The sequence below is a fragment of the Catharus ustulatus genome, chromosome Z (genome assembly GCF_009819885.2).
Source record: "Catharus ustulatus isolate bCatUst1 chromosome Z, bCatUst1.pri.v2, whole genome shotgun sequence".
Classification (NCBI taxonomy): domain Eukaryota; kingdom Metazoa; phylum Chordata; class Aves; order Passeriformes; family Turdidae; genus Catharus; species Catharus ustulatus.
The window spans coordinates 35,455,882-35,483,358 of record NC_046262.2 but is presented as its reverse complement, the minus strand read 5'-3'; the positions used below and the strand labels follow the sequence as shown (position 1 = coordinate 35,483,358).

At 36.3% G+C, this 27,477-nt stretch overlaps 1 protein-coding gene across 5 annotated transcripts in view; it reads left to right on the top strand.

The window, feature by feature from the left end:
* The window catches only part of PRUNE2 (prune homolog 2 with BCH domain), a 137,225-nt gene that overhangs the window by 14,380 nt on the left and 95,368 nt on the right, over positions 1-27,477 (top strand). For all 5 annotated transcript variants that reach the window (XM_033086356.2, XM_033086355.2, XM_033086353.2 and 2 more), the window contains exons 2-6: positions 12,230-12,334; positions 12,762-12,964; positions 14,146-14,309; positions 20,839-20,991; positions 22,458-22,552. In XM_033086356.2, coding sequence (XP_032942247.1) covers positions 12,230-12,334; positions 12,762-12,964; positions 14,146-14,309; positions 20,839-20,991; positions 22,458-22,552 — 720 coding nt within the window. The remainder of the gene's footprint in view (positions 1-12,229; positions 12,335-12,761; positions 12,965-14,145; positions 14,310-20,838; positions 20,992-22,457; positions 22,553-27,477) is intronic.

Genomic DNA, 27,477 nt, shown 5'->3' with positions numbered 1-27,477 from the left:
TTAAGTTTTTCATACTGATCATTCTATATTAGTATCATTTACCCAAGATGGATGAAGGAATTATTTAGACAAAGGTGGTATCAATCTTCTGTGTCCTGCTATTTGCGAGGTATTCCTAAGTATCCAAAACTGATGACAATTTTTTTCTGAGGTGTTATATGTTTATTAAAAATTCTTGTGTGTTTATGCTGAAGCATTAAAAACCAGCATTTTATGCTGAAAAGAGGAGCAGTTAGGTGTAGGTTTCATATACATATGTTATGTTATGAACTTTCCAGGTGTTGGGCATATTTAAATGGCCTTTTGAGTTTCATCTTATTGTTAAGCACTACTATCACTTTGTATCACACTGACTTCGCAGACTAATTGTCATCCAAGTAAGAACTGCAGATTTTCTTGCTAATGTTATGTTAAGTATATTACACAACCCAAATGCTTCATAGTACACCTTTCATAACAAAACAGGTAATTTAAGTCATGCTTTTATCAAAACATATAGACATATTGATAGTGGTATATCATACAGGCTTGTTTTAAGGAAAAAATAAAATTTAAACTTTTTATTTTGGTACTAATTATGACACTAACTATCATAATTGTTAACATGCTGGTTGCCTGTATTAGTGGACATAATTGCAATATATTTTTGAAGCTGGCCTTTAAATCACAGTAATGTAAAACTCATGTGGTTTCAGTGAGTGTGGATCTCCTCAGACAGGCATAGCAATCTATTTTTACAAGTAGACCTCGTTCTCAATATTTGCTCCTTATATATTGCTGTGTGTTACAGATGACTCAAATTACAAACCTTCTGTGTAGTGGAGTATCTCAAATCTCTTTTAAGTCAGTATGGTTTTTTGATATGACATGCTTTTTTTATTCAGGAGTGGTAGTATATATATTGATGCTTATATATATGAACTCTGTCTACAGATAGGGATTAAATGTTCAAATATGGCTGAATGTAATTATATTGCAATTGCACCATATCCTCTTTGGCTGATGTTAAGAAAAATTATTGTTCTACTTAGCTGGTGAAAGAAAGGAAAGAATTAAGCTTTGTTTGTTTTTAAGAGACTTCCCTAATTCCATTAATGCTGAGCAGATACCCTTTCAGCAGCACTACAAAGCCAGTGTATGCTTCCAGTATAAGGGAAAGAAAGCTACATGTAGTTATCCCTTTTGCTATTTTAGTGAAAAATACTTACATTACACAAAATACTGTGTAATCATCCTCTGATATGCTGAGATGTATGCAATTAACTGAGCAGAAATAATAGACTAAAAAAATATCAGATTGGGAGCAGAGTGACCTCACACTGCAAAGTGTTTACATCATCACCAATTTCTAATGTTACCACTGTTCCTGTTCTGCCAAGTGTTTATCTGGATGCTTGTCAGTGTCTGGAAGGGCAGTGAATCCCTTTAACATCTTGAGCACCTTGAGGATACAGAGAAATTTTAGCTCACGTGTTGTAGCATTTGTATAACTGGAAATACAGGAATTGTCTTATTGGCACGTGAGTTGGAGTAAGTTGTGTAGCTAGTCACTGGGGTTAGGTTACCATTTGAGGTGCCCTTCTGGTGTCCTCAGAGTTTACCAGTAGGAAAATCCTGGGCCTGGATGCTTGAGCAGTTGATGCTGTGTGCATCAGCATTTTGACTTGTATATGTCCCTTTTATGGACATATGGGTTATGGTTTTGTTTGTGGATTTTTTGGGGGGCATTGTGGGTTTCTTGTGTGAATTTTTGTTTTGCATTGTTTTGTTTTGTTTGCTTGTTTGTGGAGGTTTTTTGTTTGTTTGTGTTTTGGTGTGGTTTGGTTTGTCAGTTGGTTGTAGGTTTTTTTAACCCCCGCTCCCACAGACTTAAGACCTAGGAAGGATGCTATACCTTGGATTTTTTTTACATTCAGAATCAGAGTTTAAGCAAGTTCTGAGCCCTGTGATTTAGTGGAAGTAAAGTAAGTGTGAGAAGAAGCAGATAGTCCTTTGTTAGCTTACATACCTCTCCTTACCTTTGGACCATTTGTTCTTAAATACAGTAGGCATAGAAATCCATGGAGATTTCTTTTCCTGACAGTGTTCTCTTTGATTGGAAACCAAGACCTTGAGTATTGAAGAAAATCTAGCAAGTCCCTCTGTGGGGGAGGTGTAGATATCAGTGATTTTCAAAGATTAAAAATACACGATAATGTCTTCAATACAAAACTAGGAGATATTGAAAGGTAAAAGTTGAAATATTAATGTAATTTAATTTGTTTGTTGTAACCATAATTAAAAAAAAAAATCTTGTCTTTTTGAATTAGCTAGGACAGCAGATTTGCCAGGGATGATGAATTACATGTTTTGGTGTTAAGTAAGAGGATTCAGCAAAATTCATTGAGGAGGATGTCTTCATCAGTCATTAATGTCTCTTCATATGTGAATTTGTCAATTTATATCTCCTGTTTCCTTCTGCTTAATAAAATTTTAAATAATACCTCATGAAAACTTTAATGTAGATTAATGAAACTGAGCCAAAACTTAAATTAAAAAATCCTTCTAGTTGTGTTTGTAGCTCTTATATTCTGTTTGTGGTTACCAATTTTTATTAACTTTTTACTAATTTTTATTAAATGAAGCGATACCCTTAAAAAGGTTTTATAGCTTTATCATACAAACAATGCTTTAGTTTACTTTGTAATTACATTTAAAATTATATTGTATAATATTTTCTACACTTCTAAAGCAGAAGTTGGTATGCTTACCATAAAGATAATTCTAATACTATGTACTCACTGATTCTATGGTTCAACTCTCTATAACATACCTTTTAGGAGATGAAATTGAACTACTGTGATAGATAAGAGTTTGTGCAATCTATATCCTATTTACCATTATTTCAATTTTCTTTCCATTCTGGGTGGGGATTTTTTGTAGTTAGTGACAATCTGCCTATTCTATATGAGGACGATGTGTTTATTGTGTTGTGGCTCTTGACAGATCCTGGCTGTGCTGGAACATTATTTGATGACTGCAGATTAATTTAATTTCTTTTTTTTCCCTCTTTACCACTTGTTCTAGTGTATTAAATTAAAAACATGGCTCAGTTACGCATATATTCTGTATCAGACAAAGAACTGTGAAATGGAGTTGTTTTTCAGAAGGAAAATAATAATCATAATAAATACTGTTTGCAGCGTCATCATATGTGCGTCAGTTCAAGGTGTCATTGGCACAACACAAGAGTAGTAAGACAGGAATCTTACCTGAAATATGTGACCTGAAGGTTCTTAATCTTTTTGGTAGTCTTTCTAGAGAGCACTGGGGTGCCTTGAGGGACTTTATCTACTGCAGTGCTGAGCTCTGAGTGGAAGGAGGAATGGGAAATGCAAGTTTGAGCATATTTCCTCCAATAGATCTTTCCCAGCTTGCCTTGGGAATGAGGTTATCATGATTCTACCTCACGACAACTTTTTGCTTAAAAGTGATTGCTATTTCTTCCGGTTCTTTTACTATTTTTACCCTGTCAATTATGCTGGACAGTTACAAGGATTAGATTGACTGTTTTTCTAGAAGCAGAAAATGTTCATAGAAAAACTGACAAGTCCCTGATTAAATTTATTTTTTCCCTTGAAAAAACCATGTATCCTCAGCAGTGCTTTAAAATGTTCTTCCTGAAACCCAAACATTCTACTTCAGTTTCCTATCTTTTTCTCATTGAATGTTAAAAGAGGGAGTTTTTCAGTAAATTAGGACTAGTGTTGCATTACTTCAAAATAGGAATATTTGTGGATTTTTTTTTTTATTCAGGGATGTATTTTACCTACTTTATCTGTTCAGAAGGAAAACTAACATCAGCACAGCAAAACCGAATGTTTTAGATTGCTACTGTATATTGCCTTTCAGCATACTTTAATTAAAGTGACATTTGTTTGTCCTGTAATATCACCATTCCCTAATCGATATACTGAGCAAGCACCATGGTGACAAGATAAGTTGCTTTGTTTTGTTCCATATGTCTGTGTTCCAAATTTTCCATAGTTTTAATTGGTTCCCTGCAGAATAACATTTACAAGCATATGGTATGGAAAATGCTGACTGCATTTGTTATCATACATTTTAGTATATTGGTGGCACTAGATCACTAAGCCTTTAAATGTGATTATGAGGTTGTTTAATGCAGTCAACAGTATGCTTAAAACACAGCAAAAATCTGCAGTGAGCCAAATGGTATCAAGGAGATAGGTTTAAATGTCTTCCTAATGCTTCAGGGATAGATGGGGAAACCTGATTCGGAAAAGGTTTTGGGTAATGTTTATGCTGAAACATACTTTGTCACCTGAGAGCAATTCTGAAAGCTTACCATCACAAGAGGAATGTCTGTAGGAGGTACAGAGGCAAAATACCTGTATGTCTAGGCTTACTGACTTCTGAAGAGCTGCAGTGGTATAAGCTGATGAAATGGAATGGAGGATCAGCTCCTAAATCTCATATGTCTGGCTTTGAAGACATCAGTAGCACATTTTTGCATGATTATGCTCTGGAAAAAGATGGACAGTGCAAAAGGAAGGGACTATGAGTGACTGAGAAGACCTCGGTGCATATTAGGGTCGTAGTTCAATAGCACTGACATAGATTTTACCTTTTTGGTTATGCTGAGGGGAGGAGTGTCGTGGTGGAGAAATCTGAATTGAATTTTTTGCTAAGGCAAATTAATCAAGGTGGTTTCAGACTTCTCCAAGAAATGTTCTGTGGGTCATTGTATTAATAACCTCTTTAGATTTCATGAGCAGGCTGGACACTTGGACACAGCCCAAATGACAAAGAGGTTCACTCCATACATGGATATTTGTGATACATATATTACATCCCTTGCATATGTTTTCAAGAGGTGACATACTGTCTCTGTCGCTAGCTGGTACCCAGATGAACTTACTGAACTTTAGAAATTTCTATTGCTATAGTGTCATCTATGTAAAAAGGAGTATTAGGCATTAAAGCAACATAATTTTGTTATGTTTTGTTTGTTCAGCTCTACTTTGAAATCATATTAAAGCATGTTAAAATTAATACAGGAATGTAATTATGCATTTTCTGTTTCTCATTTACAATATGTCTATGGCTCTGTTGTTAGTTTTATAGTGAGGACAATTCAGAGATCTAAACAATGTAGATGTAACTGATTACTGTATGAGTAAAAAGTGCGTTCTTATAATGAAGCATATGTTTCTATTCTTGTAACATCACAAATAAAAAAATTGATTTTCTTTTTAGTGTCAGGCTTTATTCTGAGTGAACTGACATTTTACTAACAAGCACAGTATTACAGTTTTTATTCTGTGCTCAGCTTTTACATCAACCAAATATTTATCTTTCTGAAGGACAACAAGAGTAAAACATATTACAATAGTAGAATTCCCTCATGGAAAAGAAGCCGCCAGTGATAATAAAGCAATTTTTGTGGAATGGTGTATAGAGCAGGCAGGGCAGAGTGATACTGACTGCTACAGAGGAATAGGTGCCTGATCTTCAACATGGTATAAGAAAGAGCAACTGAAATAATGCTGAAGTTAAAAACTGAAACAAAACAAAAGTCAAAGCAAAAACTGCTATCTTTTCAGCATCATTCTTACCAGAGAATGGTAAAAACCCAAAGACATTTTAGAATTATACCATGATAAACTTTTTGAACAAGAAAGGCAGAAGTGGAAGTGACTTTGGCCTGATCATCTGTTCCGGCTATGATTTTCTTACTCACTAATGATACTTCTACTGAGTTGTTGGCTTCAGGCTGTGATTTCATGTTCAGCTTGGTGCCCATGATCTAAGGGTTGCACTGACTTAAGGAGTATGAAGCTTAACTGCAAAGGCTTCTGTAAAATACAGTGCTCAAGTGTTACCTGATTGGTAAATTTATTCTCAGTTGCAAAGTTGCTTCCTTCATTTTAAAGAAGCAGCTAAACTTAAAACAATCCAAGGTCAGATGTTAAGTCTGTGAGAGGCAGGTAAATTAACTGCATTGTTTGGATTGTATTCCCTTGCTTTCACCAAAACAAACCTACCCTTTTTTTTGTCCAATACATTTTCTCTTTGCTCTGTGTAATTTATTCAACATCTGCAGTTTATGATGATGTAGGGGTTTATTGCTACCAGTCACCTCCTGAGGGACCACTGATATATGACAGGCACACTGTGCTCCTTAGGTAAATGTGCTTCTTACTTTTAAGTAATTTGTGCCTAATACCTCAAAGAACAGTTTAGTCCTGTAGTAAGCCAAACAACTCTTAAGGGATTTAAATGCAGTCAAGTCCTGTAAACTAGATAGACATCCCAGTCTCATTTCTGCATATTAAGTGGAAAGTGAGGAGGAAGTGGGAAGAGGAGTTAGTAGCTTGAGGTGGAAATTCAAAGGTTTGCTGTGACTGACTTTAGCATGACCTGGAATAGGAATATAACTTCCTGATTTGCAAAGCTGAATTTCTGTATGCTGTATACTCAGTTATCCTATGTAAGACAGGTGAATTTGAACAAAAAATGAATTAATGCAGCATAAATGAAAGATGAAGACTTTGACTTTTATTTTAGTAACTTCTGTCATAGAGAATTGTATTGACGGACTGTTGAAGTACTGCTAAGACAAGCTTAAATAATCATTGTGCTGGGAAAATTTTCCTTTTTCAGCCATGGGAGACCATATTCTGTTTTAGTCTTTGCAGGAAGAGTAATTTGATATTGTTACTGAGCCTAAGGCCATTAAAATAAGAATTTGCTTTATCATTTTGTTTATCTTATATAATAAAAAAAATAGGTTTCTCTAATTCTCTAAGACAAAGCATATTTAATGTCTGTCTGACTTAAAACATTTTTTACCTTGCTATAGTACCAAAGATGGGATCAAAACACACGGTGTCAAAATCACACTTCCAAAATGTGTGTTCATGTGGGCAAGTATGTGTACCCCGTGTATGATTCAGTTCAAAAACCGCATACTATTGGGTATTCCGAATACGTGCACTCCATGATCTTGTAGACGTAGTGTCTCAAATGTTGATCCCAAAGGCAAAAAATTGTAGAAGCAGCAGAGGGTGAACATGTAAAGCTTATAAAACACAGTGAAAAATCAATGCCAAACCAATTGATGAAATAAATCTAATTTTAAAAGGAGCCAATAAGATTTTGATCGATGTTCTGTGTTCTGTAGTGTTTCTTTTTTATATTGAAATGGAGTTTATGCGTTGTTTGATTACTCCTGTTATTCTTTTTCAAGTGAAAACTTGATGTGGGAATCATTGTTCATTTCTGGATTTTTGCAATGTGAATGAATGTATGTAATAAGCTAGAGAGAAGGTATTTCAAAAACAAGCAGAACAGACTTGCCTACAGTAACAGGCTGTAAAATTAACTAAAAGTGAAAAAGGAATAAATGTTAGTAGTTCCTCAGAATTCTTTCTTGAATAGTGTTAAGTTTGTCTGCCTGCAGAATTCTGAGTCACAACCTGTTGGTAATACAGAAATATTGAACTGCATTCTCATCAGCAACAATTGATGATGCCAGTTCTGGGTTAGAAATTACTGCAAAAGATAGTTCCTGTCCTGTGAAAATCCCAGAAAAAATCTAAAGATAAGACTTTGTTGCCTAGCTGGCATGTCAGATAGCTACCCTGCTATTTCTATTATTAATTTTGAAGGAACATCAAAATTTTGTGGAATATTGTGAATTTGGGAAGCAACATTTTAAAATAAACTCCCTTTGTCAAGCGGTTGACTCCTAAATGCAGCTTTTAAAATACTAATTTCAGAAGAGCAGGTGTAATAAGGCTGTGTTCAGCCTACTTTGGGAAATGAGCTCATCATCAGAGTGTAAGTACAACTGGATAAATTAGGTATACAAATTTTATATGTACAGCAGCTAAAGGTGTGGAAACCTTCTCCTCGTCGTAGTTATAGACTAGTCGTATCTTTTCTTATCATACCTGATTCAAAGCAGAGTATCAGATAACATTTCATGCCTTTCCAGCCGTTTCTGAGGACCGTGTTAAGTTTTTGATCCTTCCGCTTTTGTTTTATCATATTGGTAAGGCTGTGTCTCCCACACAAAAACAGATGATGTGGAAGTAAAAAATCCCCCTTTTGTTTTATATTTTGTTCTGCTAGTGGTATTGGTGTTTGCTGTAAAAGGCTTTTTGTCAGATTTGTAAGTAAAGCAAGACTGTACAGTGGATATTCAATAGGTAATGTTTAAAACATGTCACACTTGAAATCTTTGTGACTACACCTGTATTCCTTAAGGAAAAATCTTTATTTGCCAGCTAGCACTTCAGATTACTCTGTGTGATATAATGTACATGATAAATGGCATCCTACAGGGGCAATATCTACTGCCCAAAATGCTACAGTAATTTTTTTGACCTCAAAAATGGGAGAAAACAAGGATTCTCTCTTATGTCTCTTTTTTGAAAAAGAGACCTTCTATTTTTTTCCAGGTTGGTGTAAAGCTTTCTTGTGAAAAGACTTACAAAGTATTTAAGTTCAAATTTTACATGAAATATTAAATTAACTTTGCTTTGGCTTGAAACCATTTCTTTGACAACAGAGATGTTTAATGATGTTAGAAGCCCTCAGCCACTGGAAGCATAATACTGCTGATACTGCAAGGCAAATGCAAGTTGCGCTCCAAAATGACTACTCCATTAATTGTACCTCTGGTTTGGAGGAAGAACTTCAGAACTTCAGAGAATCCTCTATGATGTGATTTGATGACTTCAGATATTGAAGGACTGATTTTTTTACTATCTTGGCCTTTATCCGAACAGTTGGGATTTTCCCCTGTGCACCTCCAGGAAAGCTGTGTCTGTGAAGCTTGTATCTCCTGGCTGGTGCTTCAGGCACAAGGCTTGAAAAGTTTTCAGTGTTGTGTCTGACACTGTATGTTGCTGTGTGGTTCTGCAGCTTCTTCCTTTTAATATGCTTCTACTAAGCCATATTGTTTCTTCTTCAAAGAATTTGCTGTGCTTGACAAGTGCTGTCACATTCCATGCAATAAAATGCAGTGATTTTATTACAGTTTAAGGACAGAACTAGTGAAATTTGAGGCAAAAAGGAAGTAGTGACTCAGAAAGCAAGGCTGTGTGTGGCTGCTGAGTGTGCATTCATGCAGTGTGTGTGTGAGGGCTGAGTGTGTATGAAGGAAACGGAGAAGTTTTTTTTTGCCTTGAGACAGTGAGCATTTTGTAGGCGTTCCTGTTTCTACTAGGATGAGTCTTCAGTGTTTTTTATCTTGCAAGATTACTTCAGCTTTTCTATTAATGGAAAAAAAAGCAGAGACAATGTAATTTTTGACTGGAATATTGTAGTTGATCAGTCACTCTGGTTAACATGTCCTGATCAAAATTTTTACAAACCCAATTGCCAGTATTGCAGTATGTTCGAATACATCAGCTGTTTGATGCAGGTGGGAACCAATAACTGGTATTTTTACTGTAGTTACGTAAAGATGCAGTTGTCATACTAATGCTTTTATGTCTTAATAGATAACAACATTCAACAGATATGCAAGTTTCTTCTCTGTAAATATCTGAGAGTCAGATCGCTTACAGAAGTAGCCTAATGTTTATACCTGAGCACAGTAAGTGAATGTTAATCGATGCAAGTCTGATCTAAATTGAGTTATCCTGACTGATACCATCTGAAAATGACACATAATTTCTTTAGTATATTTTATCCCAGTCACCCAGTGTTTGTGCATTTTACAATTTACCTTTAATCTAGCTAGACAAAAAGTTATCATCATGAAGAGAAATTGCTGATGTCCTGTGTAGTTTAATGTAAGAGTTCTAGCTTCATCATTAACCTCCTAAATTTTTTAATTCTTAGAGATATCAACAGTTCGTGTTTCCTCTTGGGTTTAGCTGTGGTAACTGCAGGAGGTAATGTCAGTTTAGTCCTATTGTAGCTAAGCCTTACTGGGCTTATTGATCTTTGTCTTCTGGATTGTGGGCCTCTCTTGCCTGGGTTTTTGGTTAGGAAGATCTGTGAGAGGAAGCCTTGTCCGTGTGCCTGCTTTTCCTGAAGATGGCTGATTAGTGTGCAGTAGGCTCAGCAAACTATTTGTGTCTGAAGTGGTGAAAGAGGAAGCAGTCTCAGACGTGTAAGAAGCAGTGTGCTTGGATGGCATACTTCAGGGTTGCATTTATGGACATGTATATGTGTATTTGGAGGGTTATTATTACTGAATAATAGTAAGATGCTAAAAAGCCATTTATTCAGCTGCACATGGTGAAATGAGATACTGGTGAAATCATGTGTCTTGGATCTGCAAGAGGGGAAGGAGAAGAGAAACAAATTCTGCTCAGAGAAAAGCAGGAAGAGTTGGGGGAAAAAGTACTGCTAGTACACAGGGACCTTGACAGGCTTGAGAGATGGGCCTGGGCAAACTTCATGAACCACAAGGCCAAGTTCAAGGTGCTGCACCTGGGCCGGTGCAATGCCAAGCTCAAATACAGGCTGGGTGGAAAGGAATTGAGAGCAGCCCTGAGGAGAACCACTTGTTTGTGGTTGTTTGTGTACGAAAACTTCATTATGACCTGGCAATATGTGCCTGCAGAAAGCTTGCATCCAAAGCAGCGTGGGCAGCAGGGAAGGGAGGGGATTCTGCCCCTCTGCTCTGCTCTGGTGAGACCCCACCTGCAGTGCTGCATCCAGCTCTGGGGTCCCAGCACAGGAAAGACATGGATGGACCTGTTGGAATCCACAGGACATCTGTTAAATCGATCACAGGGCTGGAGCAGCTCTCTTAAGAAGACAGGCTCAGAGAGTTGGGAATATTCAGCCTGGAGATGGCTGCAGGAAGATCTTAGAGCAGCATTACACTGGCTAACAGGGAAGTACAGGAAAGCTGGAGAGGGACTTCTGACAAGGATGAGTAGTGATAGTAAAAGTGCAAATGGCCTTAAACTGGCCTTAGACATTGTGAAGAAATTCTTTACTGAGAGGGTACTAAAAAAAGAATGAGCTTGTGAACTTTATTTTCATTCTCTATCACGGCAAATCAATCAGAAAGGCATGTTGTGGATGAACATGTTACAAAAATTATAATGAAAGAGAGAGTTTGTTACTAGGGAAGTCTTAGAGAAAAAATGAATATATCTGTTCCAATCATTGTGTTCTTCAGTAAGCTGTCTTTCCTGATATATAAGCAATGAAGAATGTGTCCTGAATTTATTGCCCAAATGTATTTTGATGGCTGTGTTCCATTAAGGGAAAGAGAACCTAAGTTTATTCCTTATATCCAGGTAGAACTAAGACTAGAGGGAAAAGGCTAGCTTAAGAAAAATTGTGCATTTATAATTATTAAGGATAATTAATAATTAAATGCTTTTATTGAAAGATTAAAATTTTGTTACCTAGAATTCCAATTAAGTATAGCAGAGAGTACATGCCAGCAACAAAAATGTTTATTTTCATGTGTTTTTTTCTGAAATACGTCTTTTAGAATCAGTCACATGTGTTTCACCAATTAAGAACCATTAAAAGTAAATAAACTCTAATATTCCCATACAACTAGCTTGACAGTAATGATGTGCACAAGAGAATAACTTCATTTTATATTTTGTGTGTGAAATTATGAAGAAGATCCTTCCCTTCAATACTTTGCTTTCACACAGTTGGTTTTTCTTCTCTGCTGTTTGGAAGGCTGCTGATTTTATCGAATGAGAACAATTCAAAACTCATAGTATGTCAGCTGTGTTCTGAAGATTCAGGGTGAAAGGCAGTTACTTTGTCTTTTTACTGATTTCAGCTAAGTGAACAAAAAGGGGTAAAATTAAAATTACAACTTGCTACATATTATTTGCTGTGTCTTTTGTGTATTCCTGCACTCTTTTGGACTGTTTTTCTAAATCGATTTGTGAGGTTTTGAAAAAGTTTGAAAAGTAATGAAAAGCTTTTCCACATGTACATGAAGCTGCTGCTTATCTGTTACTTTGCTGTGAAAGGGACTTACGTCAGATTCAGACTTCATTAGGTTGTAAACTACAGTGTCTTGCAAAATTTAGTTTTTGGCTTTCTTGGGAGCTCTGAAGGTAAGGAATGTCTACCCACAGGTAGTCCATTCCTTCAGCCAGCAGTGAAAAATGCTACAGCTGAGGGCAAAGCCCAATATTTAACTTGTCCTTTAAAATTTTGTGGTGTTTTGACTTCTGGTCATCATTTCCACTCATGGAAATTGTCTTCTAATGTGTTACAGAACAGGAGCAAACGCCTGGAAAAGGTCCATGTTGTTCTTGGAAATAAACCCTGTGATTTGGATTCACTTATTTCTACCCTGGCCTACGCCTACTTTCTAGACAAGGTAATGGAAAAATTGGACTGAGTGGTCTTAATTCACTTGTTCCAGATTGTTACAGAGATCTTATTGTTAAGATAATTGCTATAAAAACATTTTTTCTGGACAATAGTTTTGTTATTATTGAAAGTGAATTTTTAAAAGATAAATAATTGACATTTATTTCTGTTCAAAAATGCATGAGTGGTTGTTAGGTGGCTTATTGAACAGCATGAAAAAATAAGTCCTGGGCTTCATTCCTTATCCTTTTCCTCTTCTGGTTTCCCACATACTCTGTAGGAGACCAACAGAAATGCATGAAGGAAAAAAGGGGGGAAATACCTTTTTTTTTCTCTCTTAGTTTAGTAAAGGGGTTTCTAATTGCTCACTCTGTTAAAATACCATTCTGATGAAAACTAAGTCCAATTTTCACAATTGTGCACCTATGTTACAGGTCAGTCCTCCTGATGTTCTTTGCTTGCCTGTGTTGAACATACAAAGAAAAGACTTCAGCTACTTCACTGAGACAAGATTTATTTTGGAAGAGCTCAAAATCCCAGAGTCATTCCATATCTTCCGAGATGAAATCAATTTGCATCAGTTGAATGCTGAAGGGAAATTGTCTTTAACACTTGTAAACAGCAACATGCTGACAAGGTATTGTGCTTTCTGTCCAGTAAGGCGGTGTACATGAATTAGAGCCCTTTCAAAAATTATGCTTTTTCTGTATTAACATTGATATTACAATGTTAACACAGACCTAAAAAAAAGGAAACAAAAATGTATTTTGTCTCCTGTTATGTTTGATAAGTGTAACAAGGTGAACAGTCCTCTTTTCTCACTTCTAATGGAACTTCCACTTTCAAGAGTTTTGTGTTTTCACACAGATTAGATATTCTAATTTAGGTAAATAGTGTGGAAGTTTCCTGTAACCAGTAGATAAGACATCAGAGTTTTTCCCCTTTTTCTTAGTTAGCTTTCCTTTGAGAATCTTACATTCATTTGCAGTTGTCCAGACACTTGGATATGTGCTATTAAGATGGCTGGTAGATTACTGTGGTCCTTACCAGCTACAGCCTTTCAAAAGGCTCAGAGTTGATCTCTGGAAGAGCATAGTCCCTATACCCATCCTTAAGAGGGACTGTTTACAAGGCCATTGTGAATCTTTTATGAAGAGCCTCTTTATAATGGTCTGCCTGTCTTGCCCAGAGTGAAGAATGCTGTTTACTTCCAGCTCCCCTTAGAACTTCATTTAAGACAAGTAGCAGCCTACGGCACCATTGCATCATGAGAAGTGCACTGTGAGAAGAGATTAGGCTAAAAGTGAAATGTGTGAATCTCATGGCTGTTGATATGTTAAGTGCTGTTAGCTCAGTGCATCATTCACTGCTCAGAGTAAAAATTTTCTGTAAGATCTGCTTTTTGTTTAGAATTAATTTGGCTTGGTCACTGCTGTTGTAAACAGAAACATGAAGTATCTAAACCCATAAAAAGTTTTCAGAATATTAAGTTGAGAAAGTCCTAAATCTCCTCTATATAAGGAAGGCTATTTTCAGGACATGAAAAAATACCTTTTTGAAATAGTTTTTAATAGATTTTGATGAGGGAAATGTCATACTTAGTGATGTATCAAGCAGTAAAAATCTCTGAACACCAAATTTAAAAAATCATGGGTTTAGGACCTCTGTGACATCCTTTACCTTTGTAGTAGACTTCAGGTAGCTGTAACAGTGCTGCTGTAGTCCAGAATTTAGAAAAATGTGTTGCACTTTTTTTACTGAGTTGTCTAAGCTACTATAAAGATAAATATATATATAACTTCTAAATTTCCTTGATAGTGAGGATAAAACTTTGGAATCAGCTGTTGTCAAAGTCATCAATCCAGATGAGCAATGTGACAGGAGCCTGGAGTTACAAGCATGTTCTTCCTCTTTAGTCGTAAAAGAGATTCTTCAAAAGGCGCCAGAGTTAATCACTCAGCAACTGGCTTATCTCCTCAGAGGTGAGAGATTACTCTTTATATTAAATACTGAAAGGTTTAATGGAGTGTTTCTGAATTTGCTCATGCAGAAAGAGTGTGATCCATTCTTTGGTTAACAATCCCTTTAAAGACCACAGGAAGCTTCATAAAAGAAGCAGGGAGTAAAGAGTTTGTTAAAGAGTAACATTATATTGAATATTAAAAATGTGCATTTAAAAATAGGCATGAGAGGTCTTTGGTGTATCACTAGACAAGAATATTAAATGAAGCTGTCGACATACCAGCTGGGTAGCTGGAAAAGCTGTGCAGTTCGTTGATTCCAGGGGCATTGTGGACAACAATACGGATTGGAATCTAATATTTACAAGTTAAAGCTTCTCCCTCCCAAGGGTTGTACTTTTTTATAGAATGGTGCTTTAATGGCATGATGCAAAACTTTTGCTGTTTAAAAGCAGTGTTACAAATCTTCATTGTGCTCTCCTTTTCTTTTGTACTGTATGCCCAGTAGAGTAAAAAGTGGGGATGGGCTTCAGCAATCAGAAGTATTTTCTTCTCTGTCTTGGAAGTTCATAATTTATATTCATTTTGCTGGTTTATTTGATGCAGCAAAACTTTACAGCTGGAAATAAAAGTGGTGTTGAAAAGAACAGTCACTGCTTTTAAATAACTTACTGAATTTTAATAACATTCGATGAATTTTATAGGTTTTAAGTTTCAATTATGTGAAACTGCTAAATGTCCTTTTAAGAAATTAATGTGGGCATGTTTAATGAGGATTATGAAAACTTGCCTACACTTAGACTTCAGAAGCAACTAGAATCTGGGTAAATCATTGTACTCATCGCTGTGATAACTAATAAGCATGTTATAAGAAATCGCAAAGATTATTTAAAAAAAAATACTCCACAGAATAAGCATTATCGGTAACACAGCATTTAGCCTGTCCTTACAGTATCTTTCCATGCTGACAAGCTTTAGTTAACTTGCCATGAAACATTTTTGTAAGCTCCAAATTTCTATTGAGTAACTCTCCAGGAATCTAAGCAAATGACCAAGCATAATAAATGGTTTTGGAGGCAGAACAAGAAAAGGGTTTTGGGGAGATATCAGGATACTTATTTTTTGGTGGAGAGTCAGGAGAAAGAGGACTGAATAATATTCAAGAGTATGTTCAAGTACTGTATGTGGATGTGTCAGCACATTTTGTGCCTCTAATCTATAAAAATATTAAAATAATGTGCTTTTATTAGTGTTTGCATTAGAGATAGCACTTCCAGTTTTGGGGAATATAGTAGCTAATTTTATTTTTTTTTAAATCAATGAATAATTACATTTTGATTGTTACATTTGGTAGAGCATGTTTGAGGAACCTAATGGATAAAAAGTCCCAGCATACCTTCTTTTGCATGGTATGGGAAGCCACTGGCAAAGCCTGGGGAACAGAATACAGCTGCACTTGAGACTTGATGCTCTTCTTCTTCTCCCAGCAACACAGCCTGTATGGATAAAACGTGAAATAATGTAGGAAGTCCTCTTGGTCTCTTAAAACAGGAAAAGGTTTTGGAAATTAAAAATCTTTCGTTACAGATTTTGAACAGTCAGTGAACACATCATTGGTTTTGATGAGATTAATTACAAAAAATTAAAAAGTCATAGGCACTTATGTATGTAAATAGCAGATCAAACTAAAACAGTCTGAAAACAGAAGATTAAATACAACCTGCCAGGTCTAGGTTTTGTGTTTCTCTGTATATAGTGTGATCTTTTATAATGAGATATAGCTTCTTAAATTCATCTTACCATAGGGAACAAAGGGACCATGTGTCATGAAAGGAGGGGTGGCTGTTCCATTTCCACTGTTGACAAATGAGTATGTAGTGGGTTGCAAGTTGTCACCTCTCTCTCAGGGCACTTCACAGCCATGGAGGCTGCAAAAAGGCTCTACTGTGTTTTTCACATTTTGTTATGTTCTTCCAATGTAAATCTGTATATGGTTAGTTTGTCTAAATTTCAGGTTAAGTTGAGAACAGAAGGCCAAAGTACAAGTCAAAGTGCTAAGAAACAGGATTTTATTTTCATAAAAATGCTGAGAGATGCTTTTGTCTGAGTCTCTGAGCTGGGACACCCTCTTTCATTTTCTGACTTTCCAGCAAGAATTTTGCTAGGAAATCTTTTTGTTTAAAAGATAAAAGAAAATCTCACGTTTTAATAATTATCGTGTAATGACCAAGACAGCTTCCTTTGTTGACTGTTTCTGAAATTTTTTTTTCTTAAAGTCTGTTAGCAGTTTTTAAATTTTAATAAAAAGGCAGATGTTTCTATGTATAAATTTCATCTTCAAGCAAACTTTCCCTGCTTGTCTATGTTTAAAACAAAAAAAAGTCAAGAGAAGACATTTCCTGTGAAACTGAACATTATTGAGTTAGGCACTTTTATATTTAAATATTGATTTTTAAATTTTTTAGGTGAATGCTTTTCTGGTATCTTCGTCTCCTTATGAGACATTATATAAGGTGATTCTACCCTTGGGCTTTTGAGTAGAGTCTGCTTGGAGAATCAGTGTTGTGCAGCCATATTTGCCTTAAGTTAGAGCTTGTGTTGTCCCTGGGTTTCTGCCAGAAGCAAACAATTACAGAACCCGCCAGAGTCCTGGGCCTGTATTATTTTATTTCCCAAGAGATGTTTATAAGGGGACTGTTGCCAAACTCAAGATCCATTAAACTGCTGAATCATTACATTCTCTGTTGCAGCCAGCTGGCAAGGATGTTATTCCAAGCACTCACTGTCAGGTACCTTGGGTCAATGCACTCTGAAAAATGCCTCCTTATGTTTGTTTGTATAAGGCCTTGAAGGATGCCACAAGGTGCAAACCACAACATGTAAATATAGACAGATTTCCAGCAAGAGCGTCAGCAATTTTTTAATGTGAGTCTTCTTTTGCTAGTGATGAGCTACATAGTTGAGGTCTTTTCATGCCCTTTTGGGGCAGTCTTGACTTTCAGTAGAGAAGATTAGTTTGTTATTCTAGCCACCCAGACAAATGTTAAGAAATACCCTTTTAAGGACTTTGGGAATTATGCCAGGGTTTTTTTTTTTGGGTTTTTTTTTGGTTTGTTTTTTTTTTTTTTTGTTCTGTCTTGTACATTGATCAGATGATTCACATGCTCCTGCGGTGATGCATCCTTAATATATATGCCAGGAAGAAAGGATCATTTTGACCTGCACCAAACACTGCACTTACTTGGACTGACACTTCTTTTTAATATATGGAAGCAGGTTTTTTTGGGGGCAGTGTGGTTTTCCCCAGTTATATTTTATTCTAGCTTCACTACATTTCTTGTTAATTACAATAAAGATTGCTTATTTGGATATATTTGCAATTTTGGTTTGCTGGGGGTTTTTGGGGGGGAGGGTGGGGTGCGTGAGGAGTGCTTTCCATAAGGGACTGTTGGTTTTCCCCTTTTCCCTGTCCTTTATTTTTACAGGTTGTGGAATAAAACCTTGACAGGAGAAATGCCTATATTTTCATTGTAATGTTTCTCTTAGCCATAAACTTATAATTCAGGAGATGCTTGTGCTGTTCTTAATGTTTTCCCAAAACGACTTCTGCCTTCATTAGATCATGTTTAATATTAATGCACAGCAATTGCTTTTGGCAAAACTAATGCTTCGCTTCCAAACTGCTTTGCAAAAAAAGAATAAAATGCACATTTTTAAGAACCATAGTCTATTTTCTAGTGACCTCTTCAGAAAAAAAAAATGTAGTAAAGTGTGATGTACACAAGAAATAATATTGAATCTTGTATTGCCTATTATATATTTTTTTTCTCTGCTTGTAAGCAGACAGCAGCCACCATTATATTTCAGAAACCCTGGGGGAGTCACACCAACATTAAGTAAAACCTGCAGAAGATTTCTGAGACCATGTATTGTTTTTACAACAGGTATTTGTAAGACAGTGCATGACTAAATGGACTACTGACCTTTGGTCAAGCAAAAGTAACTTAAGTGAACTCTTTTCCTAAGCTTACCTGGAATCTTAACCCTTCCAGGTCTGCTGAGCAAGCCTGAGGGAGAAGAGGTGTACCTTTTTTTCCTGGTGATGAGCACAGTACTGAAGATTGATCACAGCTTTAAAGGACAAGGAAATGTTGATCTTAGGGCTTGCTGACACCTTAGTAATTTGAGAATGATCGTTTTCTGGCTTTCATCCTGGTAGAAAAGTGATCAGTTGGAAGCACTACAGTATTGGTGTGATTAGGGACAAAAAAAGAGCGTTTTAGAAACCTTTTGTAAGGTGTCTACCTATTGTCAGCAAAGGTTACATCATGTTGACTTCCCAGCTGGTGAGCTTGGGTGGATAAACAGCTCACACCTCTTGGTCTATGGCATTTTCCTGTATGTTTGTGTTAGGCTTTTCTCTTCTTCTTGTTACCTAAATGTTCCATTCCCTGAAGCACACACAGCTATGGTAAAATTTTCATCCATTGTATATCTGAGGTTGTGTGCAGATGGACAGACTGCCTAACTCATCCTAATGCTGCTGGAGGGCTTTACAGGGTATGCTGCAGCCTCCCTCCAGTAGATGTGATGTATTTGAGCACACGTAGATCCAGCTCTTTCTGCTGGAGTCTCCATTTCCTTTGTGTGTGCATGAGCAATTTCTCTTTCTGTTTCTGGACGAAGGAAAAAAGCAGAAAATTGCTCTTGTTAAAATACTTCATGCAGCCTGGTCCCTGAGCTGGCATTTATCCAGAGGCAACTCTGTGCTGACTTGAGAGCATGTTGTGGGGTGTCTCACTCATTCTGGTCATCACTGTTTACAAGCTATAGAATATATCTCAAGAGTATATATGTAGCACAAGCATTGTTATCTGCTGTGGAGTTGAACAACAAAGAGATATTTTTAGATGAATTATCATGGAGGCTGCTGGTTGAGAAACTTTCTTCCTGTTAGAGGGACTGAAAACCAGGCCTTGATAATGGGTGTAGATATCCGGGTACTTTACACATCAGTTATTTACCTGTAGAAATCTGAAATCTACTAGTTATGTTGTGTTTCTAAATTTAGGTGATTTTCATGCAGTCTGTATTTATTGAGTATTTTTAATACTATCAAACAGAGCCGGAGCATTGTCTGAAGGTGATTGAAAGACTAACATAAAAAGCTGCTGCAAATTAAAAGAATATTGGCAGTTACATTGTCTGTAATAGAAACACAGAATGTAACTTCACGTATTTGTATTTAATTCCAGAAATTAGTATCTGATGGGGAACAGCTTTTGGCTTGTTTAGCATTTAATCCACACAGGATTTGTTAATAAGGTTGTGTTTACTTAGCATGGCACAATTTTGTGTTGCAAGTGGTTTGTGAATTTTGAATAAATTCTATTTGTTACTTCATGTGATGATGTGTAGGAGAAAAAGCAAATGAATGCAGAGTAGATATTTGGAGAGTGAAATTGAGAGTGGCAGTGTCAAGGTTTTTCATTTACTCTTTTTTTGCCTGGTGCTAAAGCCTAAACACATTGTTTTACTGTAATATCTTACTCCTTTATTATAGTTATTGTACTCAGTTGCTTATTGACCCAGCATGAGGTAATGAAATAATACACTTGTTTGAAATTCTTGTGCACAGTAGAGTAATAAATAATTTCAAGGCTGAAGTATAAGATTTTATTATCCTGAATTTACTGTGGGTGATTGGAAGCAAACACTGGGTATACTGATAAATGGAATCCCAGTCTCCAGGGAATGAAAGAGGTGACTTAAAGCATAGCGTGTAGTTGTCTAAAAAGGCATCACTCTGACTTCTGTGTTGTAAGACAATTCCAGTCACTATGGAGTTATTTCCTGGATTATGTTTCTTTTAAATTTTAAATTTTTAGTTGTCTGAATTGGTGTTTTTTGGTGCGTCTGTTGACAAGAATTAGCCAGAGTCAGTTACACCACAGTGACCAGTGACTTGAAGATCACTTAGTTCAAACACCACTGCCATGGACAGGGATGCCTTTCACTAGTCCAGGTTGCTCAGACCCTATCCAACCTGGCCTTGAACATTGCAGGGGTGGGGCATCCCCAGATTCTGTGGGCAGCCTGTTCTGGTGGCTCACTATCCTCACAGTAAAGTATTTCATATGTCCATTGTAGAAGTTCACTGACATGTCCGCAGAAGGAAGGTTGGTGGTGTGGATTTATGTTTCAAAACACACCAGCGCTTGGCCTAATGCCTGGAGAGAGGAGAATATAGCCATGGGCTGCTGCTGGCTGTGCTGCTGCACAACTGTGTTAGTGTACCAAAGCATGCTGCACACCGTGGCAGCTCTGGGACCAGACAGGTGGCTGCAGCAGAGGCACTGAAGAAGAAACCAGTTCTGATTTAGGAGCTTCATATTAGGAGGATGTTTCCGTGTGAATTCAGTGAATTCTCAGTGGAAACAACCTCCAAGAAGGAATGAGCTTAGGAAGCAATATGGTAAAACTTCTTGCTTCTGTAGTACCTCTTTGATATTTACAGGAGACATTGACTTTTTGTCTTTCAATGTTTCAGGGAGCATTCTCTTCAAGTGCATGTCTTTGGAAGCTGACAGAATGACAGAGCAGCAGGAGAAAGTACTGTCAGTCTTGGAGGAAAAGTTTCCAGATCTTCCCCCACGAGAGGAAATTATCTCTGTTCTCCAGGAGACTCAGTTTAATGCCCAAGGTAGTACAGCTTCCATCCATTTTTCAGACCTGTTACAAAAAACTGTATCAGAATATTGTTGTATTGTGGTGAAAATAGGTGCCGCATGCTATCTTCATTGATGGTTAAATGTTGTATGTAAATTTTAAATTAAGTTGCTTATATTCAAAATCATGAAATTGTGATTTCTTTTGAGGAACTACTTAGCTCATAGATAATCTTGTACTCTTTTTACAAATAAAGTTAACGATTTATTTTATATATTGCTTTTACAAGTGTATGCTTATCAAGAATTTGTATTGATTCACATGGACATGAAAAATGTGTCAGCCCATGGGCAGAAATTGTGTTGCAATTACCTCTGTGGTGTGGAAGTAAATTTTGTTTTATGACCCAGATTTACTAAGAGCTGTGTACAGAGGAAGTCAATTTGACATCAGACTCAGATTAAGGAAGCAGTGGGAAAGTTGCAATTCTTTTCCTTTCTTCTGATAGAAATACCAAATAGAAATACGCAGTGATCTAAAGTGGCAATGTTTGAACTCAAAATTTAGTAGCAGGCTTTGGAAGAGATGCTGTGAAAGCCTGAAGAAAATCCTTGCAATAACTCTTACATTTTTTACTGGCATTTGCTACCATGTTCTTACCAAAGAGTGAGTATTAAATTCGTAGGAATATTTCTCTGATAGATTTATCAGGTAAACCCTGTACAGACTCAGGGTCTTTTTTTATTCTCTATCTGCCCATACGCAGAAATTAGTCATCAAAATTCAGACCATCAGCCTGAGACAACTGTCCTATCGGGTGGATTAGGACAGAACTTGAGGTGCTGCTTCCCTTTGCCCTTTCTTTCAGTGAGATTACAACGTAATTCAGTTCAGGTCCATAAACGTTCTCTTTAGTGCTCTTAAATTCCTCCGCTCAAGTAGTCATAGTTCAGGAATGAACTGTATGCAGTGTAGATTGGAAAGTGGCAGTGAAAGTGGCTTTTATGGAAGTCAATTCTAATTTGGTGAGTTGCCAGGGAAAATGGTTTGGTACTGTTTGTCATGGAGTTTTTCAATATATTACTGTGTTCTCCCCACCCACGTTGCCTTCAATACAAAATCAGCACAATTACTTAGTTCAGAAGTAATTTGATATTTGTGATTTCATATGAGACCACAGAAATTGTCTAGCTATACATTTATTATCATCTGGAGTTACATTCACTTAAAACACACAGGAATACAGGTGTTGCAGGGGATTTAATTCTTCACACTTGTCGTTAGTGTGTATCACCCCTTAAATTTCTTCCTTTCTTAAAAAAAAAATCCCTCTAGAAAAATTAGACATTGAAATATTAATTTTAGTTTTCTCATATGATGTCCTGAAATACAGAAAGAAGGTTCAGCATTAGGGTCTAAGTTGTGTTTTTAATTTATGTTGATAGATCCGTCAGCTGTAGATAATTGTATATATGAAATTTTTTTTTTTTTCTTAAACAGCTGTGAGTATTGAGGAGGTTATGGTCAAGAATCTCAAGGAGATTTCAGATGGAGAAATCAAAGTAGCAATTAGCACTGTGTACATGACACTGGAGGTAAGAGAAAACTTAAAACATGTTTAACAGCCTTATTGCATATGGAGATGGTTCTTTAAAACAGATTGTGAACAAGTTATTTTCTCAATATTTCTTCAGTATGAGCAGAATTTTCAATGATGTAATTAACTTTAACAGAAGTAGTAGCTATTTGTTATCTCACTTATAATAATAATATTATGATTATTCCCTCCCTTTAGATTGTACCACAGTGTGTTAAAAATGATGGCATCAACAAATTGGAACCTTTGGGTAAATTGAAGGTGTGAGCTTTCTGCCTTGATCTTAACGAGAGTTACATGCTGCTGGATATTATGTAAAAATATTATTTTCAAAATATGGATGCTTAGATCACTGAACAAGTATGACATGACACTATTACTTCTGATTTAAGTTTGCATACTGGCATATTGTTTAGTAATAAAATGTAAGTGGTGTGAAGAAAATACCAATAACAAAAACATTTTCAGTCTCTTCCTTTGCATGAAAGTCACCTATAAAAAAGTATTTGAAATGTAGAAGAAAATTTTGTCTACTTCTATAAATGAAATCTCTTTTTTTTTTAAATGTCAAATGCAACTAAAAAAAAATCTCTTGAATAGTTCTTGCCTTTTGTGTCCTAAGAGATTTCTAACAATATGTGTCTTATGGTACATTCTATAAAAAATAAGATGCTTCTGTGGTTGAAGAAGTTTTTATTACAATCCAGCTAATAATTATTCATAAATTCCTGCTTTTGTACTAAAATATACAAAGCAATTTGGGTAGCAGAGATTCAAGAAATGAAGTTGAATCTATTAGTTTCCAATTAGTTGTTTCAGTATTAAACAGTTTTTACCACCAAAACAGCACTGCTTTATGAACCATAATTCGATCCTAAAAATTATGCTGAGGCTGGGCAGAAAGGGGATAGGGAAAGAGTATGGTAAGATAAGTCCCCAAAAGAGAAAATGGGATCTTAAAAAGTTCTTAATAAAATCCTCATCTTCTTTTGTTTTAAATCTTTCTATTTTACTCTGTCAGTTTCAGTTAATGGTGGACAGAGCTAGGAGATAATTAGGAGCTTTAGCAGTACATTTCCTTTTTTGTTTCTTTTGTTTAAATCATGTTTAATAACTATGTGGAATACAGATCTGTGCTCCACAGGTCCAAGCTACAGGTAAATCTGTCTGACCTTGTCTTTGCAACTCTATATGCTCAAGTTAATTGTAACTCAGAACTTGTCTTCCTTTTGGCTGGATCTCACAATTTGACTTCCTCAAGAGTAGGTGTTCCTAGTTCTCAAAGTAGGCAAGTTTTCAGCCTTTTTTCAGTCAGGTGTAACATGTGATGCTGACTTAGCTTGCCAAGAAGTGTTAAGATCTGGTGGTAAAGCAGTAAATGTTTCATAATTTTTTTCTCACCTAGCTAGTGATCATTGTGGAGGTTTGTTTGTCTGTAAGAATAAACTGAACAGATTTTAATGATGTTAGATGATTTTTAGTCCTAGTCTGTTACATAATTTTATTACTAGTATTTCTGATGGGATTTTTTTCTGAAAGTCACAGGCACCTACCTTCCTTTGCTTTTTGCTGTCTGTTCTGCTGTGAATAGTTTGTTCCAGAAACGACTAACTTTTCTGGGGTGTAACTGCTTTTTTTCCTTAGGTATAATGTTTGCAAAGTTACTGGGATCGAGATGAGTTTTGCCTTTGCTGCATTACTGCTCTTTGTTGAAATGTTTTGTGAACCCTCATTTTTGGTGCCAGTTTTTTTCATTCACTTTTATTAGTGATAGGGAAGACACGTAGTTATTTCATCCAGTGTCAGAAGCACAATACATATAAGAAAATTAATGACAAAACTGTCCAGACCTGTCTGTTCAGTTCAGAATTCTGTTATGAACACAGAATACACAAACTTTAATGAATTAATGATTTTCTCAGCAGTAATAATGGTAGTTTGTTATTCATCCTCAAAGTGCTCCACAGATGTTACCTGATTAAATATTAAGGAAACATGAAGAACAGACTTGGCAACAGGTGTTGAATCTCTAGTGTATTTGTGGTTTTGCTTCTTCAGAAGTATCACAAGGTCACTTTTCTCCTTGATAATCAGCAAATATGCAAAAGTATCTACCATTAAAGTGCTTTCTATAAGGCAGTCATTTTGTGTAAATGTGTTTATGTTTCTCTAAGAGTCCCTATGCAGCTTTGCATTTCTTGATACCCAGCTTTGGATCTGGCTTTCCTGGATATAGGTGGCATTAAAGCTGTAAGTTGAAATCAGACCTTTGTCACCAGTGACTGGCTGTCAGAGTTGTATGCTGCTTGAATTTTACATACATAACCACTTTATTTTTTAAGAGAATGACAAAATAAAAGTGACACTGCCCAGATCACAGTTATTTTTGTTGCCTTCACTGCAAAGTTCTCCAAGTCCTAATGATGATTACTCGTAAGATATTGTAGCAAAATTCAGTGCATACATTGCAGTTAATTTCTGTTACATTTTGTTATACTCTTAGAGTATCTTTTGCTACTTCTCTGCTGGAATTCTCTTGGAAATGAGAAATGTCTTCTGAGTGTGACTTTCTGGGAAAGTAATTTTTATCCTATGAAAGGAATACTATTGTAAAGCAAACTCTGCTTTTTAAAATGTAGTGCAGGTTTCATGAATATTCAGTTCAGTTGAAATGGCTCATTATAACATAGAGTAATAATATGCTTGTTGTACTAAGTCTTTTATCCGTTGGTTTGTGAACATTTATTCTAACTACTCTCAGAGCTTATGATTATAGAAAATCAATTACGACCTGAGGAAACGGGTCAGTCAGTTAAAAACAAGTTCTCTAATTGTCTGCTACTGACTGTAACAGGCAAGGGACTGTGTTCTGAAGGTCTGGGGTTCATGCCTCTGGCTGTGGCACCCACATACTTCATAAAGACAGTTTCCATGGCATGTAGAGGTTGTATGCCACTTAAAAAGGCTTAGAGATCTTGTCAGAGTCTCAGTGGAGACTACCGTCACCAGTGTTGTTTCCTCAAGAAAGTGTCCTGAAAATTCATGCTGTCATGGGAAGCTTGATGGTCCTTAAGTAGCCTCCATAGTCCAGTGAGCTGGGGATGGTGCCAGCAGGAAGTTCTGTCTCTTGTAACAGCTTCCCCCTTTGTGGCTTTATGCCTCAGAGGAACTAAGAGTGGCAGTTCCAGCAACAGTAATTTAAGAAATGTAGAAGTGTTTGAAGTCCAGAAATGTTAAGAAGTGTAGAAGTGTATCATCTTCCTATGAAAAAATACTCCTATGTTGGAGATACCATTTAATTTTAGAACTATTTTGTAATATTAGCAGGAAATAATACTGTTTCGCTGATTTGGACAATTTTATTTCTGCATTTTGAAAAATATTTATGTAGGGCAAATCAAGAACTTCTGTCTTAGCTGAAACATGTCAAACAAGTGCTTGGTAGACCATTACACCTCAAATAAGGGAGATTGCAACGAGTGTCTTTGAAAATTTGAACTTCTGCTGTCTGTCTATAATGATTATGTATACGTATTGTGTATTTGGGAACTTTTTTCCTCCCAGTATAAATATAAACGTATTTTAAATGGGAGCTTGGTCCATGAATTTATTTTTAATGCAAAAAACAAAACAAGAAGCAAACCCCAAGCAAACATGTTAACATTTAATCTTCCAGTAATGGAATTGGAAACAAAATTCTCAACAACTTACAATTGCAATGTGGTTCAAAAGAATTTTTCTGATGCCTGTTGTGAGAAGTTAGGGTATGTAAAATAAATGATGTATAGAGCTGTAGGAATGCGACTTTTGCAGACTACCTTATGTCTAAGGAACATTAAACATAGGGTTCTCGTTTAGCAAATAAATAACCATTCATTTCAATGGCTGCATAGTCTGGACTTTTGTGCATATTTTTGCAAAGATGAGAAGAGGCCATTAGGGATTTAATATAAAATAAATCGCCACGGGGTCTTCTTGTAGTCCTAGTCTTTCTGCCACATGGTGTGTCACTAATGTGCATAAATGGGCTTAAATGAATTTGTTATCTGTATTACATTTGCAGTATGTATATATTTATATATTATTTTTTAATTGTGTTTAAAAATAAAACATTAAATACATCATTTCTGAGAGTTGAAAACATACCATTTGTAAATGAATCAACCTTAATTAAGGTCTTAAAATGTCAGTGTGTGATATCTGCCTTAGGAAAATTTATAACATATATAGTACATAAAGCTTAAGCATACTTTCGTTTGCTTTTTCAGAAGTATTAAGAGGCTAAAGTCATAACCTCATATGACTGAGTAATGCAGCCACACGTGCATTAACATAAATAATGTACTCATGCTTAAACATCAGACTGCTGTCTAGAGGACATTAGCAAGTTGATTCCTCAGATCAGCCCAAGTACAATCCAAGGTGTGGAGAAGGTACACAGGGAAGCTGAATTCTCTGTAGTAACTTTTTTCTAAAGATATGAATGGAATCTGGTGGGGAGAACCATTCAAGTGGTGGTAGTAAGTGGTTGCCGTTGCAGCCAGTTGAGAAGTAAGCCAAGCCAATCAGAGCAGTGACAACTGTTCCTTAGCTGCCTCCCTGGGTAAGAGCAAGACCTGGCTCCTCATGTGTACTTGTACAAATGTGCAGAGCCTGGAGAATAAACACTGGGACCTTGACACCCTGTCTGAAAGTTAGTGTTTCACAGGAGTAGCTGAGACATGATAGGACAGCTCCCACCACAGAAGGAATATGATGGTTGGATATAGGCTGTTCTGTAGAGAGTCAGGGAAGGAGAGGAAGAGGTCTTGCACTTTAAGTTAGGGAGAACCTCAAATGTAAACTGCAGTGCCTAGAGAAGTCCTATCAAGTGCCTCTGGATCCAGGTTAAAGGGGTCATCTTTTTTGGAATTTGGGGTCTGG